This window comes from Sorghum bicolor, chromosome 8 (assembly GCF_000003195.3).
Source record: "Sorghum bicolor cultivar BTx623 chromosome 8, Sorghum_bicolor_NCBIv3, whole genome shotgun sequence".
Taxonomy (NCBI): Eukaryota; Viridiplantae; Streptophyta; class Magnoliopsida; order Poales; family Poaceae; genus Sorghum; species Sorghum bicolor.
The window spans coordinates 13659001-13669069 of NC_012877.2; the positions used below are offsets into that span (position 1 = coordinate 13659001).

Consider the following 10069-nt stretch of genomic DNA (forward strand, 5'->3'; position numbering starts at 1 on the left):
CTCTCTCTCTCCCGAAGCTTTTGGTTCGCGAAATGGTGTACCGTAGCGCCCGGACGATCAACTCCGGCGACCTCGCATCGCCGGCAATGGCGGCGCCGCCGTTCCCCTCCTCCCCTCCGGCGGCCATGCCTCCCCCTTCCTCTCTCTCATCACTTGCTTCTAATCCCAGTCGTTGAATTCTAATCCAAGGGCCCAGAGCTCCCGATACCCCTTCGGGGGCGATTTTGTTAAAGAGACCCCCATTTTCCCTCTATTTGCACCGCAGTACTCGGCCAGAGAGAATTCCAGGGTTTTCCAATTTATTTTAAATCGTTTAAACTTTGCAATAATCACATAATTGCCACTGAGTTTGCAACTTTTTATTTTTAGGTCTAGGTTTAATTAATTAAATGGCTATAGAAAATCGCTGTAAATTCGTAACTTGATCGTTTTAGTTCCGATTTTCATGATCTTCGTATCTATGTGATCGTAGCAAAACGTAGGTTCTGTTTTAAACATTTTATTTTTTTATCTGTTGGTGTACTGTTCTAATTAAAGGATTGTTTGTTGTATGATTGAACCTGGATGCGTGTTGTTGTGTGGCGCCGATCGAGCGCAGACGGTGACGTGACCGTGGGCGATCCGTTTTATTCCGAGGAACAGCATAACTAGCAGCAGCTTCCCTTCACCGAAGGCAAGTATAACATGGGTTTCCCTTGTACACCTATTCACTTAATTAATTACGCATCTGCATGTGTCTAATTATGATAACCCTAAGGACATCCTAGCTACCTGACTATATGTTTATGACACCTATGGATAGATTGCATATGGGTAACTTTACTAGTGCTCTAATTAATTGAGACTTCACTGTCCTTCTGACTTAGTAAATATGATGACAAATGATGGGAAAAGGGCTATGGTGCAATTGACTTCGGTCGGGTTGACCTAAACCCTCCATAAGGACTTCTCTGTAAGCGATTATCCGGGACATACAGTGCAACTGTGATGGTTATATGGCTCTAACTTTAGCTCAGTAGTAGGATCTCATCTAGCTGGTTAGAGGTTACCCGAAAGGGCGCAAGAGGGGCTTGTCACTTTGGGTATAGAACTGCTTCTGTTCCTATGTGTATAGCTGTGATGGAAATGTGCCATAGGAAAGGGGGGTCCTCTATAACTCGCGACCCTAACTGGTTAGACGAGGCCTATGGAAGGCTTCATAGTGTTCCCTGCCCGCTCACTTTAGCAGTGGTAGTGGGTCTTGCAAACCCCCGGCGTATGGGTAGCACGACTTACGGGAAAAGTGCACACCTCTGTGCAGAGTTTGATCAAACTGGTATACTAGTCGTGCTCTCGGACATGAGCGGCCTTGGACCCTTACGGAATAGTTGGATGTGGATGGTTACGGGGAAATTGACTTATGAAAATATGACGCATTGATCGTGATGATTAATGTGGTTTAACCGTGATGGTGATGGTGTTAGCCGTGAAGGTTAACGGTGTTATTACCATGTACTCATGTAGGCTATTCGGAAGCTTAAGCAAAATTTATGATTAAATAGCATTAAAACATTGACCAAGTAAAATGCTAAATGCAGTAGCCAGTGTCTGACCTTTTTAAGCCACATAAAATCCTATGTTATACTTGCAGAGTACGAGATGTACTCACGCTTGTTTCGATATTCTTTTTGGACAAAAATTTCGGATGGGTAATAGATGACAGCTTCTATGAGGAATTCTCGAAGGACTTCTAGGTTGGCGAGCCACCAGTCGATCGTCCCTGTGCTGGAGCTACCAAGTTATAGCTAGATATGATTTTTATTTCCGCTTGTTGCCAGACTTTGATGTTCGTGGTTGTAAATATCGTTATGTAAGACACTTGTGATAATACTTCTGTAATTTGTCGACTTGTGTGCGCAACTATTCTTGGGACGCACATGAGGTTTATTGTACTCAAATTTATCCTTAAATTTGGGTGTGACAAAGCCTTTATCCATGTGCCACAAAGATTTGTGGAAGCTTGCTTTAGTTTTTCATAGATTCCAAAAGAAAGCTCATTTTGAATTCATCATTTCCCCCCTTTATCATCCATACCAAAATGGTCCTCAAGAATAACTGTTACTACATGAATCTCACACAAAGAGGGGTATTAGTAGCAAGGTTGTACATGTCAGGAGTATTTTACTATTGTTCCACTTAGGGGAACAAGGCTGTTTTTCACATGTAGTCCAAAAAACACAACATAGGCTCCACCTAAAAGTGCGCACAACTAATTGAATCACAGATGAGTAAAATCTAAGATCCCACACAAAAGTGTAGGAACAAATTCAAATATGAAATGCAATCCTACACATGGTAGCGTCTATAAGATGCATGATATGACACTCACATTACCTTGGCATGGGAAAGAGGAACTTGGGTAAAAGATACAAATCTATCCACTTGGCATTTACTTGAAACAATATGATACACACCCATTCATAAATCCCTAGTAGTATGCTAAGTTTCCAAATTCCCTAAAACGTCATACAAATGTGTTGTGGACCACAACATTTTGAGTCTGATCCATGTTCTTGGTCACCTCTTTGGGCATGTTCTTGGTCACCTCTTCGGGCACCCAAATGTGCTTGGTCTACGCCCAATTCTTCCACCCAACCTTGTTGTTGGTAACCACCTTATCATTGCTCACATTGAGTATGTAGTACCAACCCCAGACTAAACGGACCCAACCAGCAGACAGACAATTCCTTCAGATGACACAACAAATACATCACTCATAGTTCCATCTGATGTGACTTGAGCAGCACTATGGTACATAATAGTCATGGGTCATCATCATATGGAGCACAAGTGCTCAAGTTTGGTGGGACTACTAGAATTGGCTTTCCATGCTTCTTGAATTCAAGGAATGCAGGAAAAATATTGCTTGATAAATGCATGTTGCCAGTCAGGTCAACTCGCTCCAAATAACCTAAAACAAGGAAAGACTAGTTATTAACCAATCTCTATCAGCTGGTGCCTATTTGTAGGGTTGAAAACAGGACAGATATTTCACGATATCCGTCCATCTGAAAGGGATTCAAATACTAAATGAATAATCCGTATCTAAATCCGGACATTCAATATCTGTACCACATTTGAATCTGAATTCTTAAAGTCAGATATCAAATACATATGTGGGATGGGTATCAATATCTGAACATACCCTATCTGAGTCCATATCTAACTCTGAATATGAGGAAAAAAAAACAACGACCCACACTCATATCCATACATGCCCATTTTTATCCGATCCATTTTCATCCTTACATGTATGGATTTGCCTAATGCAAAAGAAGTAAAGGTGAATTTGGTAAAGCATTTATTTCTTACAAGTCCCTTGCTTCAAGGAGTTACAGATGACTTCCAATGATTCAGGTGGTAAAAGGTTCGCTGCTGCATTGACTGAGACAAGATTTGGTGCTCGCCCTATTAATCTGGAAACAAAATATGCTGCCCTGATCCCACCACGATTCTTACTGCAAAATATAGATAATGTCAGTGAAGAAACTGACATCATTGTGAGGGGGCCGTGCTTGGTTCTACCTGATGTTGATGTGGGAAAGAGCCACTTCCGTTGGCAATGCTTCCTCAAGTATTTGGAAGCCTAATGTTCCCAAGCCAATATCCGTAGCATTTAAAGCCCTTACATGTGAACCCAAGAATTTGGCCAATGCAGCTGCCACAGAACTGAAAGCACATTTCAATTAATATGTGGACACAAGTTAATACAGCACAGCAGGACAAAATGCATGAAAAGAGATACAACTCACCTCCCTAAATGATTGTCTGCAATAGATAGCACATCAAGGGGTTGCTTCACAGTTGTGAGGCACTCCAGAAGCATAATCACACCAATACTGGACAACTCACAGTTCTCGACTGTTAATCTCAAAAGTGGATTTTCCTTTTGAATAGACCATGAAATGAAAGGGATCATTGATCTGCAATTTAAGTGAAACTGATGAGTGCCTCAGTAAATCATCAATAAAGAGCTTGACTGAGCCACTTCATCACAAATATTGAGAAGTACTGTGCTTATGCAAGAAAGTCAAAGGCAACTGAACACAGACATGAAAAAAAAATTGTACACCCTGTATTCATCATTGTAGTATACTGATGGATATTCTATTATGTCAGATAGTACCTGATACCTTCATCCATGATTGGATTGCCACTTATATCTAAATCTCTTAAATTAGGCATTTTTATTAGAATTTTGTGAAGATCTACAACATCATCCTTTTGCAAATTATTTTCCCTGGAATGGTAAGAATCAAGAAATGTGAAACACACAATTAGGCCATCAGAAATTCTGAAAATAACCTGCTACATAAGTTTCTGGAACAGCTAGATTATGGTAGGTACAAAGTAATACCTCAGGTTAAGAATGGACAGGGAGTTCATAAAAATATCTGATCTCAGCGCTAATGAGTTTGTAGAACTTTTGTTCAGTTTTGAAAGCCAGCCAGCAATCTACAAGAAACAACCAATTTAACGGGTAGAAAATAAGTAAAAGGAAATAAAGAATAGATTTTCTTCATGTCAACCCACATTGTTTTCTGATATCTCAAGCGTGTGTAAATCACATGACGACTCAAGAAGAGTGTGAATAATCATCTGAGCTAATGATGACTGCATCTTAGTATCATTAAGTGACAGCAGATGCAACGACCTGAACAATTGTAAGGATTGAACAGTGTTTGAAAATTTCACATTGAAATGGACTATCAAGTATCAATATAACAAATCCATATAAGTAAAACTACTCAGAAACACATAAATGGTCAATACCCCATGATTAATACTAATGGGAAGCTGCTGTAGAAGTATAACAAATAAACTAAAAATAAGGTTCATTTGTTGGTCAATCAATAATATTTCAATTATGAATATTGAATGGCATGCAGCTTACTTGCCAGATGACAAAAAATTTAACAGACCAGAAGAGATGGTCAGAGGCTTGGTTTCACAGATTTGTGACGATTTAATGCTAAATCGTTGGATTCCATGGCTAGATCCCTCCTGGCACAAACTCCTGCAAATTTTATCCATGATGGTAGGATAAAGCTGACAATGGATGAATTCAAGAGAAAGCAGTGTCTCTGCATGCCAGCTCAGAAGCAAACATGCACCATTAACCTGTCAATGAAAATTCAGAAGAAACTTCAAACCCCAATGTTGCTGACCTACTTTCATGCCACTGAAAAGAGCAGTACAACACAAGGACAACTCGAGCTCATGCAGAATGGTTGTACCGATACAAGTTGATGACTAATAATATCAGCTTGTTTTAATATTCAAACCTAAATAGAACATGCAAAAATAAAACTGGGAAATTATTATTTCTTTCATAGAGTTGAAGAAAAACTGTGCACATGCAAAACTAAAATTGTGAGCATATCAAGCTTTCAGCTTATTCCAGGAAATGATCATCATGATCTATATTGTTGTTTATGCAACAGTAAAGGTACTATCAGAGGCTTAAGATTACCTCTGGATCTGATATAATTCTTATGAACATTAATCTTTCCAGCTTGCATTGTTGCAACAAGTCCTGAGAGACAAAGGATACCCAGCAGTCAACGTGCAATCATATGAAGATCATAAAAAGGATTAACCATACTGCAATAGATATGTAATGACATGGATAATAATGTATCCTGGAACCATGTAATTACACAGATGATATAGATACTCCCATTTGACAAAATGAGAACAAAGATGCATACCCAAGAGCACAAGTAACACAACAAACTCACAACATCAGCAATATAAAAGAAAATAGAGTATAAATGCAAAGAAGTCTAAGCTACTATACAGTAGATCAGCAGTTTAGCACTTACAGAAGTTTCTGCATTGCAAAGAACACCTTGCAGTCTCAAGCACCTGAAAAATAAGGGGCAACATTGATACTGAAGAACTACAAGAAAATAACAAACAACCAAACAAGCATGTCTAACATAGATTCTTGTTCCATCAGCTCTGTAGGACAGAAAATAGCATAACCAAATTATCATATATCACAGGGCCCTCAATCATGTCATGTGTATTTTTAATTAATAGAATATTCATAATTGGCAAGTGTTGCTGAAAAGATAAAAAAATGTTAATCAAAAAAGAAATGCATATGTACGACAATCATCGTATGCTGGCACCTCACATAGCAACCAAATTTGCTGCATTGATATTCTAGTCTTGAATGATGTTGAGATGTGTCGATGCTCTGGTAGATGGAATTCATGATTTTAGCTGCTCAATCATGAACAAAAACAGAAAGGTTATTGCAGCAGTAAACGGGCTATCACATTTTTTTAGGTAAAGATAATTTCTAGTAACTAATGTCAGTTCTGCCAATACTATACAAAATTATAAACAGTGGTCACTTCAACAGTACTCCCTCTGTCCTGCTATAGAAGGTGCAACTCCTTCCACACAGAGACCAAGAACAACTTTTACTCCATCTAATAACTAAATTACCATGTGTTGATGGTTGTGCCGCTGTTCTTTTTAATCATGCATTTAGCTTGGTGATCTCTCATCCAGGCAGATATGGCCAATCAAACGGTCACTCTGCAGTCCAGCAGCATGCAAAGACCACAGCATGGTAGAAGGAGCAATAATTGGCGCATGTTTGCATGCCCATAAAAAAGGAGAGTAAGTGAACCACGCCCTCTGTTGCGGAACGCATGAAAAAACGGTGATGCCTTCTATACAAGGATGGCGGGAGTAAATGGGTATCACATTGTTAGCTAAAGATATTTTTAAAATAATTCAGTTTACATTATAAAACTAAGAGGGAAATTACTCAGTTAACCAAGCAATGTTAAGTTGGTAACAAATGAATGACAATACGGTAGACATGTCATGAAAGAAAACAGGATACTAACCTGATATACTCAGCTCACCAATATTCCCACAAAAAGAAGGAAGAAAGGCACTCTCTGCAGCTTCATCCAAGCACCTGTGGAGGGAAACAAAAAGGATTGATAATTTGTGTTTAAGGGGTTAAAGAATTTCATTCATAAAACTCAATCACAAATCACTGATAGCATACTCTTGTAAATGCTTTTCCCAATACTTTTGCTGCCAGTCCACAGTGCCCAAGTTATTATGCCCAGCGTTATCAAGGGGCCAGCGAAGTTTGAACAACAATTGCCAAGTGGTGCTGAAGTCTTCACACCTGAGAGCAGTATCATATATGTCAGGTCAAATATTGAAACAAATGCCGGTGCTGCCGATTCTTGTCTTCAACCCAATGCATTGCAGTACTGTTAACACGGTACGATGAAAACACGTTTTTCTTGCATAAATACGTGTAAAACCTTGAACGTTTCATGCCACGTCTGTCTCCATCTTGCAATCCAAGTCCAGAAGTAGTTTTAGCAGAAGAACAGCACCTGGAACGAGAAATTATGAGCATAACATTTAGCTCTTCCTTTATGAAGATGCACGATTTTCTCAGAGGAAGATGTGGAAATTGGAATAGCAATAGAAGGTAAACGGGCACAGGAATGGGCGTCCTGTTGATGTGTACGAATTGGTAGAGAAATGGAGAGGGGTAGGCTACCGGGCATGGGCAGCGTGATGGAGGGACTCGAGTGCAACAGGCGGGAGCCGGGACGCCAGCCGATGGAGAAGCTCCCAGGGAAGCCCCTCCGCCACCTCCTCCGGGTGCAGGCGGTCCTCGTCTGCCTCCCCTCCGTCATCTTCCGAGAACCCGCCGAGACCATCGCCGCCGCCGCACCCTCCTGGCCAACCAGTTCGGCCCACGCCTCCGCCTGCGCGGGCGTTGTCGCTGATGAGACGAGCAGCGACCGCGTCCAGGCACAGCGAAAGCAAGCTTGGTGCCGGAGCCTTCTTGGAGAGCTCCTCCATGGGCACACCCCCGCCTCTCTCTCTCCTTGTCGGTCGCCGCCGACCGCCGCGTCGCGTACTCGCGTAGTCGCGTTGGCTAGAATTTTCTGACGCAAGGGCAGCGGCTTACTAGACGGGCCAGGGCCCACGAGAGTGGCCTTGCTTTGGCCCATTTCTCATATGGGTTTCTTGGGCCTTGTTTATTTCACCCCAAAATCTAAAAAGTTTTCAAGATTCTCTATCATATCAAATCTTGCAGCACATGCATGAAACATTAAATATAGACGAAAATAAAAACTAATCATACTGTTTGTGAGACGAATCTTTTGACCCTATTTAATCTATAATTGAATAATATTTACCACAAACAAACGAAAATGCTATAGTAACAAAATCTAAATTTTTTTTACATCTAAACAGGGCCTTGGTAGGCCGCCAAAACCTGTTTGGATCGTAGACTCATCCATGCTAGTGTTGGCAATGGGTAAATCTCCATCGGGTATGAACTTCCCAGACCCATCCCCGTGACAACAATATGACACCACGAGTATCCCCATATAGAGTGATGGGTGGGGGAATTTCCCCAGACCCTTACCCGGGTGGGTAAATTAGACCCAGCGGGTCACCCATACCCGCCAAACATCAACAATTCACAAGCACCAGTCACGTAGTAGCAATTCACAAGCATCATCACATAGCCATTCACAAGCATCGTCACATAGCCACCTCACCATATACCTAGCAAATAGCAACATAATAATTTCTGCTGCAACCACTAGTCACAACACCATAATAGTTCATTGTCCATACAAATCACGTAGTAGAGAGTAGTACTTTGCTAGCACTACATAGGGTTTCTGTGTATGGACTGCCGGTGGACTAATGGCTGGTGGGCTTCTTTAGTTTTGGGCTGGGTATTTTTCACCCATGGGTAAATGGGTATGGGGACTACTAGAACGTCCCTAAACCCGCGTACCCAATGGGTGAAGGGTTTGCTCCGTTTGTGTACTCATGGGTACTGGTTTCACCCATCGGGTCGCGGGTCATGGGCCCCCATTGACATCTTTAATCCATGCGTCATCGTCCTTGGTAGGCCGCCAGAACCTGTTTGGATCGTAGACTCATCCATGTGTCATCGTCTCTACTATAATGATGGATCAATCAAATTTATATAAGACTTTGTTTAGATGTGAATTTTTTTTTGATTTTAACACTGTAGCACTTATATATATATATATAATGCTTCATGCATGTGTCACAAGATTCGACTTAACGGAGAATCTTGAAAAGTTTTTGGTTTTTGGGGTGAACACTAAAAAAAATGTCCTCGCTGAGAGCATTTAAACTTTGTGTACCCAGAAAAATGCACCCAAAAAATTATGAATTCTTTTATTTCTAACCTTTTTTATAAACTATTTTTGATTTTGACACAGAAACTTTTTTTTCGAAATCTAACTCTTTTGGTCGCGCCACCATGCATGGTGCGGCATTCTAACACTGCCGCGTCATACATGGTGGCGCGGCAGAGCCGCTGACGTGGCACGCCACCAGTCGTGCATGGCTGACGTGGCAGGTCTTGTCGCGCCATAGGTGATGGCGCGGCGGTGCCGTGCCATAGACCACGACACGGGGAAAGCGAGCCTCCGCCTGCATGTTAGAGTGTGTTTATGTGGAAACAATTTTGATTTGATTTATAGAAAATACATGTGATATTTCTAATTTCAAATAGATTTATTAAAAAACTAGAATTAAATATCTATTTAATAATACCAATTTTGTATTAAAATTATTAATATTTTTAATATATATTTAGTTAAAGTTATTTTTCAAGGAGTCAAAAATAAATATTTTAAGAGGAGTAGCAGGTAAACAACACGGTAGGTGCAGCAGCAGCGCAGTCTCGGCATGCGGTCACAGGCTGTCTGGGGAGCAGTAGTACTCCGTCCGTTTTAAAATAATTATCGTTTGTGTTTTCTAAAAAATAATTTTAATAAAATATATATTAAAATTATCAATAGTTATAGTATATAATTAATATTATTAGAAAAGTTTTTAAAACTAATTATTTAATAAATTTATTTAAATATAAAATATTGTATATATTTTTTAAAAATTAAATTAAATTTATAACACGAAAATCAAATACAACAAATAAATTAGCACAGGTGCAGCACATGCAGCACACAGCCACATG

General features: G+C 40.3%; 1 protein-coding gene across 2 annotated transcripts; it reads right to left on the bottom strand.

Moving 5' to 3' along the window:
• On the bottom strand, positions 2350 to 7969 carry LOC8084228. Of its 2 annotated transcripts, none has more exons than XM_021446434.1 (15): positions 7589 to 7969; positions 7344 to 7418; positions 7076 to 7201; positions 6909 to 6982; positions 6177 to 6270; positions 5865 to 5907; positions 5513 to 5575; positions 4934 to 5160; positions 4573 to 4693; positions 4397 to 4494; positions 4166 to 4279; positions 3792 to 3962; positions 3565 to 3708; positions 3352 to 3497; positions 2350 to 2726 (listed from the first exon to the last, which is right to left on the bottom strand). In XM_021446434.1, coding segments are annotated over exons 1-15 (1806 nt in total). In that variant the 5' UTR covers positions 7897 to 7969; the 3' UTR covers positions 2350 to 2724. The 2 variants fall into 2 exon arrangements, with proteins under 2 accessions (XP_021302109.1, XP_021302108.1); XM_021446433.1 differs by having other exon boundaries at positions 2350 to 2950.

What these genes read in the sequence shown, in the direction of transcription:
- LOC8084228 (XM_021446433.1), bottom strand. Translation starts at nt 7,896, where the DNA reads ATGGAGGAGCTCTCCAAGAAGGCTCCGGCACCAAGCTTGCTTTCGCTG. An exon ending in TGGGAAAAGCATTTACAAGA is followed by an intron (nt 6,983 to 7,075) that starts GTATGCTATCAG and finishes TTCCCTCCACAG; the next exon opens with GTGCTTGGATGAAGCTGCAG. An exon ending in TGGTGAGCTGAGTATATCAG is followed by an intron (nt 6,271 to 6,908) that starts GTTAGTATCCTG and finishes ATGATTGAGCAG; the next exon opens with CTAAAATCATGAATTCCATC.